The 19,112-nt window shown below is 54.2% G+C and overlaps 1 protein-coding gene across 1 annotated transcript; it reads right to left on the reverse strand.

Annotated features, from left to right (window-relative positions):
* Window positions 1-12,829: 12,829 nt before the first annotated feature.
* Window positions 12,830-17,320, reverse strand: LOC134154336 (E3 ubiquitin-protein ligase Topors-like; the record flags this gene model as incomplete). Its single annotated transcript, XM_062601086.1, has 3 exons — window positions 12,830-12,854; window positions 13,568-13,619; window positions 16,069-17,320. Coding segments are annotated over 3 exons (1,329 nt in total), but the record flags the coding sequence as incomplete, so codon positions are not given.
* Between the last annotated feature and the right edge of the window lie 1,792 nt (window positions 17,321-19,112).

A 19,112-nucleotide genomic window follows, 5' to 3' on the forward strand; every position in this document is an offset into this window, starting at 1 on the left:
TAGCCTTCACTGCGGCCTCGCGGGTACCGAGAAGCCCTGAGCTGTGAGAGCTGCAGCACTAGTGACCGCGCAGGCAGCAGGGCAGGAGGGAGAGGAACAGAGCAGCTGCTTCCTGTGCTGCTTCTGCCCCGGGATGTTCTCCCCTCCTGGAAAGCTGAAACACCCTGGGTGTGTGTGGGGGAAACTTGGTGAAAGCAGATAGGCAGGAGCTGCTGTCGTAGTGTGTGGGGGCAGTGCAGTATTCAGTTTTCTCGATCAACCTGTGAAAATGTGACTTCTTTCTTCAGCTTTCAATTAGGAACAGTCGCAAGGTGTCATGTCCAGGAGTGGGGAGAAAAGAGGGCTGTGAAAAGAGCAGGGCCTGAGCCCTGAGGTAACTATATGTAGCACTCTAGAGCTTTGTTGAAAGCTTCCTCTCTTCCTGCAGTTGTTAAGGAAGAAAGCAACAGGATGGCCGCAAACGGGCACTGTCCTTGCTAGACCAAGGAGAAGGACTTGAACACACCCTTGCGTGGAGAGCATTTTCCTTCCAGTACCTTCGAGCTGGGAAGTTTGGTCCATACCATCCCTATTGGTCCTTTTGGTTACTGGGGGAAGGATTGACTTAATTCCAAAGAGTTCCAGACTTGGCAGGTATAAACAAAGAGTTACTGAAAAACCTGCAAGGATAGCAGACCTCATTCTTTTTGTCCGTGAGGGTGTGGTGTAGGTGTTTGCTCTCGCTGTAGCCTAATGGTGCTGCCCGCAGCCTACCACAGGCCTCAGCAGGAGCCAGGTGTTAGGCGCAAAGGCTGAGCCAGAGTGAACAGTCCCATCTCTGGTGACAGTGAAAGTACTCCTTTGGGGGGCAGTAGAGGTGTATACAGGGAATGTCTGTGTATGTGCTTGGTGTTCAGAGTCTATGTGGTTTAATGGTACTCCTTTCCAGGTGGAGATAGTCACTCTGCTGACTGGCCTCTAAAATGCAAGTGAGCATTTTGGAGACGTCCAGTTGTAACTCGGTGTGCTGGTCTTTACTTGGAGTGAGCTAACTGTGCTTGGAGGCAAGCATGCTTGGAAATGTTCCTGTTTTCCCTGGCAGGAAAACATGCAGCTTGCAGTCTTCCTCCCCAGTAGATCACCAAGGGCTTTACAGAGGAGGTGCTCGTGGCTTCCCCCTTTTCCAGTGAGTGAAAGTGACACAGCAAAAGAGAAAGGCTCCTGCCATGCGTTGAGAGAAGGCAGTGGGAAAGCACGTGAGCTCTTCTTTCTCTTTTCTCTTTTTTTCTCTTGCTGCTCAGAAAGAATAGCGCTGGAAGCTGATGTGATGTTTTCCCTTGTCCATTTGTGCAATGGAGGTTGTAGCCAGACTGAGCACTGCAAAAAGGGCACCTCCTAACCCTGAGGTGGATTCATCAGCACTGGAGGTGATGGCATTGAAACAACTCGTTGCTGTCTTTCTCTGCTTCTCTCAGGCATTACAGACCAGCAGAAAATGCTTGTGACCAGGGCAAAGCAGTGAAGCAAGCCAGTGCAGAGGTAAGCTAGTGTTCCTTATCATTTCATTTTTAGGGAATGATGATTGAGTGTATTCAGCCATTGCACTCTTTGTATGTTGTAAAGAATGCTCTGCTGCCTTATTTTTTCCCCAGGGGAGAGGAGAGCATCCTTCTGCAAATGACACTTTCCCAGAGGTTGCCTGCTGTCACTTTTTTTGTTTCTGTGCCATTCTGAGCAGAGAAACAGTAGTACACAGTGGGATAGGTTGAAAGCAGCCATCCCAAAGAAGGACCTTGGGAGTTTGGAAAGGGAGGAATGTGCTGGTTGGTTGGGTGCTTTTGTGTGCAAAAGTATCCTTCTCTCTGTTTTATGCATGAGGAAGACTCTTTGCACTGTCTGTTAGTCAGACGGTCTGTCCTTGTTTGCTAGCACTTGGCTTTCAGAGGGCTAGGAAAACAAGGGCCTGCAGAGTCATGCTACAGCCTGAGGAAAAAGGGGATATTTTTTCTTTCTTTATTTATTTTTGTTGTTGTTGTTGTTGTTTGTGAACCCAGCCCTATTGCAGATCCAGGTATTTTATCCTAACAGGCCCAGGGGTTGTTTGCCTTCCTTAAGCACACTTGGATGCCAACAGCCGTGTTGCAGCCAGTCTAATGCACACCGTGGTGTCTTTATTGCCTGACTCCAGTGTTGTTGTCTGTTCCCCTTTGGCTGTCAGCTCAGCTCCCTTTGGAGCTCACCTGCCTCCAGTTCTTCCAGACTCCTGTCTTTGGTGCCTTGGTCTGGAGAACGCCTGCTGTGGTTGTCTGAAACCTCAGTGTTGGGAGGGCTACAGCGTCATGTGGCACAAGAGGCCTTTGCTGTTCTTGTGTTCATTCCTGAGCTGCTTTCTTGTGTAGCCCTCCTGTTTTCAGTGCTAGTGCTAGTCGTCCTGTGCTAGTCCTCCTGTTTTCTGTCAGCTTCCTCTCTTTCCCCTGTTACTGCTGAAGTGAGAACAGCCTGAAACAACTGTGCCCTTCCAAGCGAGGAGTGTGAAACAAAGAACCCGGCTGCTGTTGCTACCTGAGCAGCAAGCTGAGGAAGCCTGTGATCCTCCGCTCTGAAACACTGTGACAGTTTCCAAGGTCTAACTTGACCTGCTTTTTGGTGGGCCTTTTTTCAGGCGACTGCTCCATCCCGGTTCGTGCGCTCAGTGAGCCCTTTGCGCTTTCACTGTGTTTTTTCAGGCCACTGTGAGAGAGCTCACTGCTGCATCGGAGGAAGGCAAGCCAGAGGAGATCAGGAGTAGTGCTTTCGACCTCACTGCCACCCCTGAGGATATCCATAGACTAAGGAACCTTTGCTAGTTCAAGGATGAGGTAATGTCTGCTGCCGTGTAGTCATGTTCTCATACCTCTTGACTGTGTATGTGAAGTTTCTTTTCAATTTCTTTGCTTTTCTTTCACTGCACTCAGCAGGAGGGAAAATGGAATCTAAGTGCAGCATGTAATTGCAAGTTCTCAAATGCTTGTTCTTAATGATCTCTCCAAAGGGACCATTTCCTTCTTTTTTTTCCTCTTTTCTATGGTTTTATGTACCTGTCTCAATTTCTCAGAGTGACACAGTCTCTCACACGCTCTCAGAGTGTCACAGTCTGAGAGAACTTTTATTATCCCTGTCTCATTATAACTTACAAATTGATAAGTAAGGCTATACTAGAGGTATCCTCTAATCAGGGAGGACCTATCTTCTTCCTCAGAAAAACTGAAGGAACAGTGAGAAGTTGGCATATACACTTCATGCTCCTTTTTTTTTTCCACTCTAAAACTTACCCAAGCGATGGCTGGGGTTGAAAGAGGCAAGAAGACTGCCTGATGCCTTCCATCACATAGGCACAAGCAGCTTTTAATTTGTTGTGGTTTGCTCCTCAGTTACTAAGTTGTCTTATTCCTTATGCACAGAAGAACGCTATGTGCTTGGGCAGTGGGGTTAGCCTAGAGTTTAAAGGGGCACTGCTTAGCTTCCTGTGCCTGTCGCTGTGACTCAGGTTTGGGTCCCTATTTGCCTGTTTTTCCTTGACATCTCATCCCCTCCCAAAGAATCTCCTGGGTCCTGGAGTTCAGTCACCTGCTCCAGGCAAATCTATCGCAGAATCGATTTTATAGATAGACTTAAGTTCCCTTGTGAGATATTTCCTTGATTGAGAGCCACATGCAGAATTTCCTTTTCAGGAATTTGAAGTCTTTTCAAATCCAAGTGGCATTTCCTGATGGCAACTTTATGGGTATTGCTCCTTGTGGCAGCATTGCTTGTGAGGGTAACTGATTCTCTCTCCATAGAGCAACTTCTCCTGTACGGAACAATCCTGTTTCCTCTGTCTTAGTTTGGCTATGTCAAACTGAATTCTCCGAGTGTGCTTCCGTGTGATTGGCACTTCACTTCTGGGGCATTTGCATAGCCTGCCTTTGTTGCTTTTTGTTGCAGTCTCAGTTCTTTTTCTCCAAGGAAACCAGAATTACTCACAGTACGTCATATGCTATCCCTCAAGTGCCATTAGGAATACTTCTGTATCTGCTGGGAAACTATTCCTTTCTTCGTGATTCTACTTGTAGATTATTAATCTGTAACTAGCTGATACGCTCAGCTTTGTGCCTGCATAAGAACTCGCAGCAACCTCCACATTTCCTGAATCCTGCTTTAGAGCAGAAATTCTTGTCGCAGCACGGCAGCCTGAGAGGTGCAGAGAAGCCCTGAGCTGTGAGAGCTCCATCACTAGTGAAACCTAAGGCAGCAGGTGAAGAGTGAAAAGAAGAGAGAAGCCGCTTTCTTTGCCTCTTCTACTGCTTGATGTTCCCTCCTAATGGAAAACTGAAACACTCTGGGTGGGTGGTGAAACTGGTGGGGAAAGTAGAGAGGCATGAGCTGCTGCTCTACTGAATGGTGGAGGTGCAGGGGTAAGGAGTCAGTTTGTATTTGCTGCCAGGGATAAGATTTTTTTAAACAAACATTTTTTTCCCTGCTGTAATCTGGACGGTAGCTCAAAAGATGTCTGTCATGACAGAGAAGCAAAACAAATCTCCACAAGATTGTGCCGTCCTGCGGGTGTGTGTGTGTGGGAAGGGATTTGTGGGCTCTTGGAGCAAGCTATTTTTCTGTACAAAAATCTGGAAAACATTGATGCAAGCCCCCAGAGAAGAGAAATTTTCTGGGCACTCAGAGCAACACAGGCAGGACCCAGCGATGTCTAGGGAAACCCATCCCAGCCATACCAAACCAACCACTCTCTCCAGAGGACATTCCTAACCCTTGGGCTGGGAGTAGGAGAGGAAACGGGGAAACAGACACCCCAGACTTCCCTCCATCAGGCCCTCAGCTCCACAACGTGTCATAGCTTCAGGTGAGTTCTCTCAGGCAACACTTCCCATGCCTCTGGTGCATGGAGAAGACTGGGTAGGCACACAGGAGACAAGGGAGAGAAAGGGCAGAGATGCCAGCAGGTAGAGTTGGGCTCCCTGCGTCACAGATGACTAGAGGCTGACTAAGCAAACTAACTCCTGTAGGGACTTGGAAAGGCACATCTCGGACAGTATTTAAGGGGGGTGGAGTCTCCCTCCTGCAAGACTTGCCCCAGCACTCTGCAGAGACTAGGAAGAGCAGGAAGGTTGGTTGTAAGGACGCTTGCAAGCTTTAGCAGCCGCAGAGCGGGGAGGTACCCTTACAAACTTCTGAATGCAGGCCCTGAGGCACTGCAGTGCCTCGTAGGCTCTGCACCAGAGCCCAGAGAGCAGCACTGCAGTATGAGGGATGTCCTGAGAAGCCTTGAATCCTCAAATGTGGGAGATCCAGGGTGCCAGAGCTGTACAGATCGTGGGAGGGCAAGGGTGCCAGTGTGGATCCAGGGTGCCTGGGCTGCACAGATCCCTGGAGGAGCCAGGGGGCTGGTGTGGGGAAGGGCAGGGGGCTGAGGAGCGTACCCAGGGGAGAAGCAGAGCCCCAAAGTGACACTGAAAAGCCCAAGGACCATCTGAAGCCCAGAGTTGAGACCTGGCTTTTCTCAGGCTCACACAGAAGGAAAGGTGGACTAAGTTCATGGGAAATGGGAAAACTTCCTCCAATTGGCTACGTGGCCTGACCAATGGCTTTGGAGTCTTGCAGGGAAGAGGGTCCTGGGTAGAGCTCTCTGGATGATGTGTGTTTGCTCTCTTCTGGCATATCATCTCTATCTTAAGCACCACAGACCGAGAAACCTTGCTGAAGGCTTCTCAAATCAAAAAGCCTGCTTTGGTGCCTAAAGGAGGAAGGTTACGTCCTGTCCCTTATTCTCCTATACCCTACTTCAAATAAAAGAGAGATCCACAGCAGCCACCAGTTTTGAGGCTCATCTAAGCATCTCAGCCTGTGGCCACCCTTTGTGCTTTTTCATCCCACCGGACTTTGATCCTGTAAAAATGTCAAACCCCAATCCAACCCCCAAACCCCAGATTCCTGCACAGAATCCTGTTGCCTAGTGCAGCAGCCAGGGAGTGCAGGAGCACAGCAGTGACCTCTCCAGGTCCCAACTTCAGATGTTTCCCTGACTTTGGCTCCACCTGGAGACATTCTTGAAGGACTTATCAGAAAGTTTGGGAAAATAACTGGGGGAAGGGAGATGCCTGCTTTCCAGGAGGGGAGAGGAAATCTCTCTGCTCTCTCCCTGGCGGTGCCATCTCCATGGCACTGACCTGCTGTGCCCCAGATGACACAAGCTGAGGTCACAGCGGGATGTGCTGCATCACAGGGAGGTCTCCATGGTGTCCTGGGTGAGGGCCCTCAGTTCCCTCCGAGACCTAGGCACTGCTGGGCACTGCTCACGCCCTCCCTGCCACTGCCCTTGTAGTGGCTCCATGGCAAGACTGGAGACAGGAGTTAATGGGGGTTGTGCTGGGATCTGTCGCTGACATGCAGAGGAACAGGAGCACGATGAAAAGGAGTGTTGGGTGAAGGGAAGAACATCCCTCCTCCTGGGCTGCAGAGGTGAGCCGAGGGCAGAGGCGAGATGGAGGACTGCTGGATGGACACCATCAGCCGAGACCACCACAGTTCCTTGTTCCCAAGGCTCCTGCAGCTCTCCACTGAGGGTAAGGGCTTTGGGTACTTCTTCCCGAGATGTTGCACAAAGATTGGTAACTGCAAAAACTGCTGTGAATCCAGGGCTGTGGGGGTGGCTGGACAGGACTGGGGGCTGCCACAAGAGTCATCTCTGAGGGTCCCATCTGTCTTAGTGGACAGCCAGGACTCCTGGGTCATGGGGCAGGAGATGCGCTGAGCCTCAAGGCTTCTGTGGGGCCAGCTCCATTGCCTTTTGGGGTCCGTGGGGGGCATGGGAATGCATGGCAGGTTTTCCACGGATTGTGTCCCCCTTTGCGATCTGGCTCTGAGAAGAATTGGGGTCCTGCATCCCAGAGGCTGGGGCAGCCTGCTGCTCTCATGGGGCTCTCAAGAACCTGCTGAAATGTCCATGTACAATAAGGAAACCACCTTGTAATGACCCCAGGTCCCCTGCCTGTTTGAGAGGACCTCTGTTCCTTTCATGCTTGGTACAAGTTGGTACAGCATGTTTTGGGCTCAGAGAAGCCATCTCGAGATGGTCATAGCCTGTGTCCTTGCGCAGATTGGACTCAAAACATCTGCATGCAAAAGAAAGCCTATTTGGGAGAGCACCTTGGAAACAGGTGGAGGCACGGTGCCCACTGCCAAGTCCTGACTGACCCAAGGATTTTTCTCTGAGCTATGGGGTGCAGTGCTGCAGTAAGCCCAAAAGAGCCATCTCCCCCAGTCCCTTCACGACCCCACACCCCCACTTCCTAGCACCAGCAGGCCCAGAGCTGGTACCCCCCCTCACTGCCCTGTGCCCCCATGGGGCTCCTCAGCGCTCTGGAGCGACCCCTCGGGGCACAGCCCGGCCCCACACAGAGCAGCCCCTGCTGGGCTGTGGCCCAGCCCTGCCAGGCGCAGCGGGAGGGCTGCGAAGCCCTGGGGCTACCCTGGGGAAGGGGCTGGGGCAGGAGGGCCGAGAGGACACTGCCCTGCCCTGGCGGCAGCAGCACGTCGCCCGCAGGCTCCGGCGCCCCGGCCATTCCCAGGGCCCCAGCGCCCGCACCAGGGCTGGCACCAGCACAGGCCCCAGAGCCGCCCTCCAAGCCCAGCACGGCCCCCAGGGCACAGGGCAGCAAGAAGCCCCACGGGGCCCCTGCAGCAGAGCGGCCGCCCCCGGGCCCCGCACTGCCCGGGCACCCGGCGCCGGGCTGCCCTGAGGCCCCGCCGTGCTCCGCGCTGCCGCCCACAAGATGGCGCCGTCCCGCGGTGGGAGGGGAGAGGGCAGAGCTGGCTGCCAGGGCAGGAGGGTGCAGCGTTGCCATGGCATTGCCTGAGTGCAGCCCTCCTATTGGCTGTCCTGAGGAGGAGGGTGGGGATGGATTTGAATGATGGCTGTCTCAGCCAATCGTAGTCCAGAGTGGGAAAAGGCCAAGGGAAGAGAGAGGTGCGAGAAGGGAGGGAGCGAAGCAGGCGAGAAGGGAGCGGGAGTGAGAGCGGGTGCGAGTGGGGCTGGTGGGGGCTGCGGGTGCGTTCAAATGCCGGCGGGTGCCCTCTCGCTGCAGCAGGGGCAGCGGTGCTGGCGAGGGGGCTGCTTTCCTGCAGGGGCTCCCGAAGAGGCTGTTGGGGCTGTGACCACGGCCATCAGCAGGTCTGCGGCGGGGTTGTGTTTTTTTGAGATCATTTCTGCCTGAGCAGCTGATCAGCCAGGATTTGTCTCGTGGCTGAGGAAGTTCTAGTGAGGTAATTTTTGCCTCAGAGTCTTCTTGGCCAAAGAAAGACAGAGACCTGGTTCTGCAGGTGACTGTGAGGTCCCGTCTTTCTGAGTCCCTGATAGACCGGCAGCAGGCAGTTAGGCCTGGGCGTTGAGTGTGAGGTCTCTTGTCCAAGTCCCTGCTAGGGCAGCAGTGGTTCGTGGCAGGGGAAGTTACTTTGAGGAAATTTCTGTCCCTGAAGGCCATAGCAGCAGCAGGCATGTGTTGGGGGTTTGCACTTGTGAGGTCCCCTCTCTGTGAGCAGCCGACAGGTCAGGAGAAGCAACATGGCCTGGATGGTGGTGGTGAGGTGACTCCTGGTTTTGTGCCCAGGGTAGGAGTTGACCCCTGCAGAGCTCTACAGCAATATGGAACTGCAGCTACTCAGTCAAGAAGAAGTACCTGCTCCATACCATCTGTCACAAATTCTGTTCCACTCCATCATCCTGCGTTAGTCCTGCTACGTTTAAAATGCAGATGATGTTCTCTGGTGAACGTGGACATGCAGTTTGACTTTGTACTTCTTGCTGAGTAGAGTCTTGCAGCCCATTCCTGGTCAGCTAGAGTCCAAGTAGAGTTTTGAAGCTGCTAAATGAATCTAGTGCTGATGTGCACAATGATATTAGTAATCTCTGATTCCCAGGGTGTGCGTGTGTGTGCTTTAGAAATTCCCCCTGTTGAAACAGTAGGGAGGCTGTGAGATTTTCCTGCAAGGTCTGAATGCTGTGCCTGTCTTTTAGGTGTCCACCTGCTTTTATGACGCATTTGGAAGTGTAACACGTTAGAGGTCTCTGAGTTTCTGTCCGAGTATGCAGTCACTGGAGAAGGAGTGCAAAGGGTGTTGGAGGGAAATGAAGGAATGTCATCCCCCCAAAGTTATGGGCCCCATTTTCAAAGAGATTTCATTTTCATGGAAGCTGAGACACAAGCAAGAGGCAAGAGCTGGCCTGCTCCTCCCTTGTGAGAGCCCCTTGCTCTGTGCTTTCTGGAGGTGGGAAGTGAGCAGGCCCTGGGCTGTGAGTGGATGCTGAGAGGTAGTGCCTGTTGCAAGGCCTTGGAGGAGCAGAAGGGAGTTGAAGGATGTAGAGTTGGGCTTTGTGTGTTGTGGGGCACATAGGGGTGCCCTGCCAGCTGTCATATGTGGTGCAGTGCTGTGTGTGTCGCTGATACAATTGTGGATGTTGGCTGACAACCCTTTTTAGAGGCGAGGGGCGATGAATGCGGTTTGCATCCCTGTGCAGGCATGGCCTGTGGTGGGGCTGGGTGGTAGCTGCAATGTCTCGGTGCTCAGCATGGAGGAAGGTAGCTGGAGAGAGCAGTACAGTGCAGAAGGAGTGCTGCCAGGTTGGGGAGCTGAGGAGCCCTGTGAAGTAAGGAGGTGTTTGCTCAAAGGACCGAGGCTGCTGTGGTGTCATGGGCCAGAGATGCTGGGAGACTGCTGCCTTCAGTGCGCTGAGGTCCAGGCCTTGAGCTTGCTAAGCTCTTGCCAGGATGTGCAGGTAGGATGCTGCCTAAAGGATCCGGAGTGTTTCTCCTTGTTCTGAGATGCAAACAAAGCCTGCTTTTTCCTTCCTTGCCTCTTGTTTGCTTTTCCTGATGAAATCTTTTATCTGCAGCAGTGTTTGCTGAGAGAGGAGGAGCAGGCGGGGGATGCTTGTTGGGAAGTGGGCAAGGGAATGCCGTAAGCTCTTTGAAGGAGTGAAGGCCTTCTGGCAAGATGGTTTTTGGAGGCAGGCAGGTATGTTCTTGGGAGCTGACTGTCAAGGGGCTGTGTTGGAGCTGTGTGGTGGCCCCAGTGGTTTGGTGCTCAGCCATGGGAAGAGGTGTCTGGACAGAGCAGTGCTGTGCTCCTAGAGCCCAGCCTGCGATCACTGTGTCCTTCTGGGAAACGTGGGTGAGGACTCTTGGTGATCGTGCTCTGACCTTAGAGCATCCTGGTGTGAGCCAGAGATGCTTACAGTTTGGTGATTTCTGTCAGCTGAGGTTCAGGCTTGCAGTTTTTGAAGGTCTTGTGCTTTCCTGAGTCTTTGAGATTTTACCGTTTCCCCTGGAGAAAGCAATCTTCTCACTCCTTCAAGGCTTTCTGTCCTTGGTCAGTGGTGGAGGCAGCATCTGCAAAGCCACTGGTGCCTTTGGAAGGAGTCTGAGAACAGCATATGCCTTGAGCCTGCAATGGGGAGACATCTGGAGATAGGGATCTAACAGCCTGCTGAAGGCAGGTCCCAGTGGAGCAGGTCTATTTGGGCCTTTCTCAGTAGAGTTTTGATTATTTGCCTGGATGGAGATGTGGGGACGTGCCTGGATCCCTGTGCCACAGTTTGGCCACCCTCCTGGAAAACAAGGGTTCTTAATATGTAAGAAGAATTTGCCATTGTCCAATTTGTCCCTGTGGCCTCTCATGCTCTCAGTGTGCACCTCCAAAAAAATCCATCTCTGTCTTGTCTGTGCCCTCCATAAGCCAGCTGTGCACAGCATGCGTGCCCCTCTTGGCTTTGTCTTGTCTAGGCTTAAGAATCCCAGCTCTCTCAGCCTCTACCTGTATGCCCCATGCTCCAGGCCTTGACTGTCTTGGTGTCCCTGTGCTGGACCCCCTGCTGTGTGTTTGTGCCTTTGCAGAACTGGGGTGTCCAGAAGGGACCCGATATACAGACATGGTCTCAGCTGTGCCAAAAAAGAGGAGTAGAAGCTTTCAGTGGCCCCACAGGCTGTACTCTCACAAATACAGCTCAGCGCAGAGGGGAGACATTTGCCACCGACTGTTGCGACTGTGGAAGGCCAGCAGAGCTGACAGTAACACGCTGATTTTCTCTTTCTTTCTAGGTTACTCCAGTCCCATATGTTGCTGGCGTAGTCCTAGAACTGCTGAGGATGGAGGCAGGATGCCAGGGTGTGTGCCTGTACCTGTCAACATCTTTGCCACCATTGTGATCTGTCTATGAAAGCAGCTGCAAGAGGTGAGGTGCTGAATGAGGTGAGGCTACTACGAGTGGATGTGAAGGCTTCTGTAAGTGCGCCTGGCTTCCATGGGTGACTTGGGGTGTAGGTTCACGTCCGCTGTGCTGCAACTTCTGCATCGCACAAATGCTGTTAGTGCCAGCTTGCTCTGCAAATGCTACTGTGTTCCCTCCTTTTCCAAGAAGGTTGTGGTGCCACATATTTGTCTGCGTGTCCCAAAGCCTCTGTAGCTTGAAATTGAGGATGTCTCACAGTTGTTGGGTTCCTGTCTCTGTGAGGGGTGAAGATGTGCCCAGGGTCAGGTTGTGAATGCAGCTGTGGAGCTCAGAGTGCTGCTGCAAAGCCTGTGCAGCCAGACAGGTGGCATTTCAGCAGACCGCCAGGCTGGGGCTGTCTGCTTGCTTGGGCCTCATTTCAAAGCCTCTGCACACTTTTTCCCTTCACAGGGACTTCTTGTCCAAGTAACTAAAGGAAAGGAAGTGAGGTTACTTTGGTCTCAGGAGGCCTCAATCTCAGGAGACCTTAAGGACTCTCAAATGTTTCTACATTATATCTGTAGCGTTGTATTATTAAAGAAAAACCCCATCCCTGCCCTGAGTAGGTGGAGGTTCCTGAGATTGTGGGGGTGGAAAGTAGCAGCCTGCTCTGCCTGAAGAAAGCAGAATCCTCCCCTCTGAAAACAGGAGCATTGCCCAATGAGCCAGCCCTGTGCTTGATCTTGTGCTGATCATTTGCACATGCCCTGTGAGCCTAGAGTGCCTTGGCCACCTTGTGATGTTAGCACAAGAGCTTCCCTGTGTGCCTGTGTTTTGGAGGGACGGGAAGGCAGTGAGCAGAGCAGTGTCTGGGGAGTGTGAGTGGCCAGTGTCCTGCAGACCTATCTTCTTGCTGGCTCTTGGTTGCATGTAGCAGACAAGGCAGCTGTGTGGGGCAGAGACAGTGTGTTTGTAGACTAGCTGGCACAGCAGAGGTCTGGTATGAGGTTGATGGCTGTTGCAGTGCTGAGTTGCTCTGTCAGTGTCAGACAGCCTTTCCAGTGCAGCTGCTCCCTGGGCTGATCCCTTTACGTAGGCCCTGGAAATGGAAGTGTCATCCTGCTGTCATTTTGTAGATGCTTGTGGTGGTTGCATTTCCCCACTTGCAGCAAAGAGTTACGCGGCAGGCACAAACATGGAGCTGGGCTCAGTGAGGCTCTTGGCTGGGCTCAGTTTGTAGGAAGGAAAAATCTCAGAGGCTGCCACTTGAAGGTTTCTCTTTGGCATCATTCCTGGTGGGAGAGCAGAAGAGAAAAAGGGCACAAATCTCCCTGGGAAAGCTAACATCACCCCCCAGCGAGTGCTGCATTTATCCTGTGCAGCCTTAGACCCTTGTGATGCAGATGTCTGCCTGTGGATGACTCTCTTTGTGCTCCATTTACCATCATTGCAGAGAAGCAGCAGCTGCCAAAGTGTCGTTCCGCTACTCCACAAGCCCACAGCTGAAGACACAAGGTGCACTAGGCCTTGTCCGCCTTGAGATCCACAGGGCTCTCTAGAGGCTCCAAAACTTGCTGGGAGACAGACCCCCTGGAGAGTTTACCCCGCTGCCTGTCAGACTGAGGTGAGGCTGCCCATCCTGCAAGCACAAGTGGTGCGCAAAGGAGCTGAGAGTTTTACGCTTCTCAGGTCCCCTTTGGAAATGGAACGTCAATTAAATTCATTCACCAAAGCTAGGGAGCTAAGTTGTTTTTGATTCTGCTGGCACTTCCACCAGTAAGCTGGCCACTTTCAGAGGTAAATTGGGTCGAGCCAACAGTGGTACATGCATCAAACTGGAAACGGAGGCTGTCATCTGCCCCCCTCTCTTTTCTGCATACCACTTACTCTTTTGAACTCTGATGGCCCTGAAGACCAAGAATCCAGTACCCCACTGAGACGCTAAAGGTACATACTGCCACTCCCCTATTCCCTTCTATGGTAAATGGGAACAATATTCCAGCAAGTAGTTCAGCCACAGCGTCTTGGGCCTGGTCTCCTAGTGCCGTCTGTTTCCACCACCCTAAAGGCAAAGAGATGAGCTCCTCTGAGCCAGGCTGTGGGGCACTGCATGACGATGTGGGGAGAGTGCCTGGTCCCCAAAGCTGTGCAACATCACAAATGGATGTACCCCCTCCCAACTTAGTCATGCCCAAATCCTTGTGTGGGAAGGTTAGGGCTCTGCAAAGTACCTGCCCATGAAACTAGTGGTGTGGAATGCGCAGGAATGTCGCTGGCAGTGGGAAATATGGACTCATTCTGCAGGGTCTCTCCAGCCGCATCCTATCAGCCCATGGTCTTTTGTTCACGCACCTCAAGAGCACCTTGGACTTCACCGTGCGCGAGGTGGGTGATGCAATGCAGGCTGGGAGAAGAACCGGACAGGTCAGCGTTCGCTCACATGGGACACGCTTCATCGTCCCCAGCGTAAAGCACGTGTGAGTCATAGAAGGGAGACAGAAGCCCTGAGGAGCCACGCAGATGGCATGGAAAGATGGTGCTGGGCAGGAGACAGGAAAGCAAACAGTTGGAATTGTCCACCCGCAACCTGAAGCCAGGCACGCCATCACGAAGCCCTCATCCCCCAGCAGCTCACTCTGCTTTCCCCAGGCCGCCCTTCCTACAGCCCAGCTGCCAACGCTCCTGTCTGCACCTGATCTGGCACCAGCCTCCCTCCTGCCCACTGCTCTCAGCAACCTGCCTGCTCTCCATCATAACAGCACAAGGGCTCATGCTGGAAGCTGCCCCCCAGCCTTGTGCTGAGGTGACACCGGGAGCATGGGGGTGGGGAAGTGCCTGTGAGAAAGATGAGCAGGGGTCAGGCAGCGTGATCTGCTCTTGCAGATCTGCAGGGTGGCCCTGGGAGGAGACATCAGAGACGCCATGCATTTCCTCACCTCATTGCAGGGGCCCTGGGGAGAGAGTGCCAGAGCCTGCATTGCTCAGTCCTGCCAACTCCCACGGCCAAAGCCATACTCACCAGGGCTGCAGCCCAGTTCGCAGGAGCCATTGGACGTGCTGAGGTGATGCACCTCCCGGAGGTGATCTTGCGGCTGCTTAAAAGAAGCTTCCAAGTGGGGTTGTCAAGTTGTCATGTCCTGGTGCTGCTAGCTCTGCCTCCAAGCAGAGGAGAGCGAGGCAACTGAAGGCAATCTTCTTGTGTCCTGAGCTCTGGCAGCTCTCCAGCAGCTCCCATGCTACATGGCTTAAGGGAGTTGAAATGAACAAGAGCAAGAGCACTGCTGAAGAGAGCCAGTGCCAGCTTCTTACCTGGAAGGTAGCTCCCGCTCCAACACCGTGGCTTGCACTGCACAGCAACAGCACAAAGGGGAAGAATTAAAACACACAAGGAGATAAAATCCCATGGGCAGGTGGGGTGAGAGTGAAAGGAGCAAAACGTGGAGGCAATCTAAACCCAAACCCCAATCCAAACCATTCCTACCCGAAGCAGCTCAGTGCACATAATTCTCCCACCGCACTTACCTGCCTCTGTCCAGCTTCCAATGGCTGTGCAGAGCTCCTACAAACAAGGCACCAGCAGGAACACCAGACAAAGCAGGGAAGGACAGGAGTCAGGGTCTCCCTGCTGAGGGAGAGCAGAGGGTGACAGGAGGCAAGTGAGTCATGCTGAGGAACCTCTTAGAAGTCAGCTCCTGTGTGGAGGAGGGAGGTGTTGAGCACATCGCACAGCTGTGGGACTTTGCTTCCAGACAGGACCTGCTCTGTCAGTGCTCAGCTGCTCTCTTGGCACAGCCTTTTACTGCTCTCTGCCATCGATCCTCACGTGTCTGTCTGGGGCTCCTGGCCAGCACAGTAGTGGTCTGTGTCTTGAAAACACAAATCCTGCAGTAGGAGAGCCCATGTTGCAGGGCCCAGATGCTGTATCTGGAGTGGTGTTGGCGTTCATCTCTTAGACTAGTGTAAAGGGCACAGACAACGAGAAAACTGTCTCACTGGGACTCCTCAGGGTCTCCCTGAATCCCCAGCTTGGGGATGTTCTGACACCTTGCCTCTGCTCAGCATTTTTCATGGCACCCAGCTGCATTGCGCTGGTCTTTCTATAAACCTGGTGCTGCAGTGTCCTGCCAAAGGTACTTTTAGACAGCCAGCTCCTCGACTAACAGCTGTGGGGACAGACAGACGTGGTCATGTGTGCGGGCTCTGCACCTGCCAGTGCCTAGCCCAGCTCGTGCTCCAAGATTTCCCCAGGAGCCGTTCATGCCCTTCTTCAGCTCATTGAGAAGGACCTTAACGAGTCTTTGCCCCTAGCATTGCAGTTCCCCCTCCACCAAGGATGACACTACTCACCAACTGACTATCAGAGCTCGTTGTGCTGAAGACAGCCCTCAGAGTGCAGCACTCCAGACCCTTTTCCACTTGCTTTGGTGTTCTTTTGTAGTCTTCATCTCCCCAGGCTTCTTGGACTGCTCTCATCTCTGCTTGCTGACCATCTGCTGGGCAGTCCCACTGTCCCTCCTACTGCCAAGGCCATGCGTGCCTCTTGCTGGGCTGGGCACAGGCCTCAGAGCTGCTTGCCTTCCTCTTGGTGGGCAGCCAGGGCCTCCCGGGTGAGCGCTGCCTGTCCCTGCCATCAGCAAAGGGGACGTGGCTGCAGCCCTGCACAGCGCAAGCAGCCGTGTCCTCCATGTGCCCCTGCTGGAGCTCTCTCTCCTCCCTGGAGGCAGCAGGGCAGCAGCTGGGGTGGCTCCAGCTAGTTTGGTTTGGCATGGCAGAGACTAGCGAGCTGCCCGCCCTGGCTTTGCTGTGGCTGCAGCTGGGTGTGTGGAGTGGCTGCTCTTTCTGCCCAGTGTCGCCTTCCTCTGCTGGGGCTGAGTGCTCCGAGTCTGAGGAGAGCACAATGCATTCAGGGCTTCTCTCTGCCGAGGGCTTCCAATATCCCACAAGGACACAGCTGTCTGACGAGGAGTCACTGTCCTGGGGGTTGGCAGGAGCCGGCAACTGTCTCTGGGCTTCTCCTCCTGCTTGAGCTGCCCTGTTGTCAGAGTTTGTCTGTAGATCTTGGTGAGATTGTGTGGCTGTGGCAATGTCACGGGGGCCTGCATACGAGGTGACAGGAAGCGTTGTATAGCCAGGGCTGCCAGCTGGGGATGGACTCTGGGCTGGCCCTGGAGTCGTGGCTGTACCCGCAGCAGCTGCTGGGCTTAATGACGCTGAGGGGCCTCCTTCGTGCTGGCTGTGAGAGTGGCAATCATATATGGCCTGCTGGTCGTAGGTCTCCATGGTGCATGAGCACTGGGCAAAGCTGATGAGCTCGTGGACGAAATGCCTGGTGCGACTCAGCAGCAGCAGCTCTAAGTCGTCAGCAAAGGCCTGACTGTCCAGGTCATACCTCCTGAGGTTTGTCAGGACGATGAGCTCCGTGATGGTGATCAGTGACTGGTGGACTCCAAAGGGGACTCTCAGTTCGCGCTGGAGCCAGGGCAGCAACCTCTGAATGCTGTCCGGATTGCGGGAGAAGAACTCTGCGGAGATGTCTTGGGGGTGGCCGCCATGGGGAACCCTTTGCACGCGCATCCCTGTGCGGTACAGAGCACGGCAGAAGTTCAGCATCTCCTCCTCTGTCGCTGGCACATGTCTCTGAGATCTGCTCTCAGCACTGGCCTGCCTGTGCAGAGACAGCCTCTGGCTTGGCTCCCGCAGCCCTCCGGCTCTCTGCCTCTGCCTGCTGTGGCTTGGAGGCCCCTCCAGGCTGCTGCCGTCCTGGGCAGAGGATGGCATCTGAGGAGCAGGGGACTGCTGCTGCGGGTGAGCTGCAGGGCGACGGTGCCTCCTGGTGGCAGGGCGACGAGGAGCTCTCTGTCGCGGCCGCCTGGCACAAGAGCTATCTTTGGGAGGCCTCACAACATACTCCTGGTAGTCATCTTCTGCCAGCACTGTGTGCAGAATAGACTGGAAAACCTGCTTGCAGAGGGGGCATTCGGCCTTTGTTTTCGACCAGCGGAGCACACAACCAAAGCAGAACTTGTGGAAGCAGGGTTTCACATAGGCAATGTCGTCTAAGGTGTCCAGACAGATGGGACATGTAGCATCTGGAGCTGCTGGTGTTGGTGTGGTGTGCTGCAGAGGGCTGGGGAGAGCTGAGGATGAGGAACTACCATCCATGGCAGGTGCCTCAGCTGCTGCTGCTGTGCTCTGCTGAAGAAAGAGAGGCCAAGATGATTCCCTTTGTCAGGAAGACTGTGAGGGTGATGTGGGGGCTGGACTAGGGTGCAGGCGGGGGTGCAGAAGAACCATTGGCACACACCGAAACTCAGAGGAGGCACCTTTGGGGCTGAGACAAAAGAATGTGGGCGCTGGTGGGCTAATAACCTGGAAGGCCTGGGTGCCCTCAAAAAGGGAGGTGTTGTGGGTCAAGCTCCTGCCAACTAAGGAAGAGAGCAAGGAAAGGCATTGCAAAATGTTCAGGCTCAGGAACTGCCTAGGATGTGCAGAAGCTCTCTGCCTCCTTCCTCAGAAAGAGGAGAGGCCTGTTTGCACCAATACCACTTTCATCAGCCGAACACGGGAGGCTGTGGGCACATGCATTCAGTCATGCCTCAGAGCAACTCTTCCTTGATGAACTGGGAGCAGCCAGGTACCTGGGGAACCAACATACTGTGCCTGGGGACGACGGGCAGCCTTGCCATTCTTGGGTACCCAGCCTCAGCGCAGCCCTTTCTGCTTCTCCTCTTCAAAAGCATTGCTGTGCTGCTTGGGACTCAGCACTTCCCCAAAGCCCACTCTCCATCACCCCTTCCTTGCCTAGCCTAGCCTGCGGGACATTGCCAGGTGCAGCTCAGAGCTGCCGGTGGGCACTGAGGAAGAGGCAGCGAGGTGCCTGAGTGTTTCCAGAGACCCCTGCAGCCTCTTGGTGCCCACAGAGCACTGGCCATAGATGCACAGCCTCGCTGTCAGCTCAGTGAGCCCAGTGGGAGTATGGGAAAGACAGAAGGCACCTTTGGAATTGAGCACCCTGGGCTGCTGCTAGCCCCAAAACATCCCAGCCCCCGTGAGAGTGGCATGCGTGAGCGGAGCTCCTGCTGTGTCTTGCACACAGGCTCATCAGCAGCCTGGGGGTGAGCTAAGCTGGGCAGGACTCTGCCCCTGGGGAGCTGCACGGAGAGCAGAGCAGCCCCAGAAGCTCAGAGGTGCCATCACAAGGGTGCCCTGAGCTGCACAGAGAGGACGCCCTGACCACAGGACCAGTGTTCCTTTGGGAAAGGACATGGTGCCAGGGCTTGGACACCTTTGGCAAGCCTTCCTGGATCTTTGCGCTTTTCCACAGCTTTCAGGGTGCTTCCTGAGCTGTCTGGTTGAAGGTTCAGGCCCAGACACGTGAGTTCTCTGTCAGGGAGCAATGTTATTTCTTTGGGCAGAGAGAGGGCCCCTCCGCGCTGCCATACAGCCAAAGGCAGCAGAATTCAGCAACACCCCGTGTCCCTGGCAGCTCTGGACCCTGCTCTTTTCAAGGCAGGGTGGAGAGGCGATGAGCTGGAGGAGAGGACGGGGGCCTCTCCTGACCCTGCAGCTTCCCCAAGCTGACAGTGTCTTCACAGTGGGCAGGGCGGGGGCTTTGGCAGCAGGCAGCAGTGTGATGGCCTCTCTCAGCACGATAAGAGCAAGCCCCGTCGCTCCGCGTGTCCCGTCAGTTGTGGGCTGCTCAGTGAGAGCGGATGGCACCCACCTCCATGGGCTTCTCTGCTGGGGGCAGTGCGCGTGGGGAACGCAGGTGCGTCTCGGCTCCTCCAAGGGTTCAGGTGCGCTCTCCGCGCGGTGCTGTCAGGCTGGAGGGCCCTGTGTGTATGTGCGTGTGGCTGTGAAGGGAACAGGCTGCAGCTAGGGGAAAATCCGACCTGTG

This window comes from Rhea pennata, unplaced genomic scaffold (assembly GCF_028389875.1).
Source record: "Rhea pennata isolate bPtePen1 unplaced genomic scaffold, bPtePen1.pri scaffold_23_2, whole genome shotgun sequence".
NCBI classification, from domain to species: Eukaryota; Metazoa; Chordata; class Aves; order Rheiformes; family Rheidae; genus Rhea; species Rhea pennata.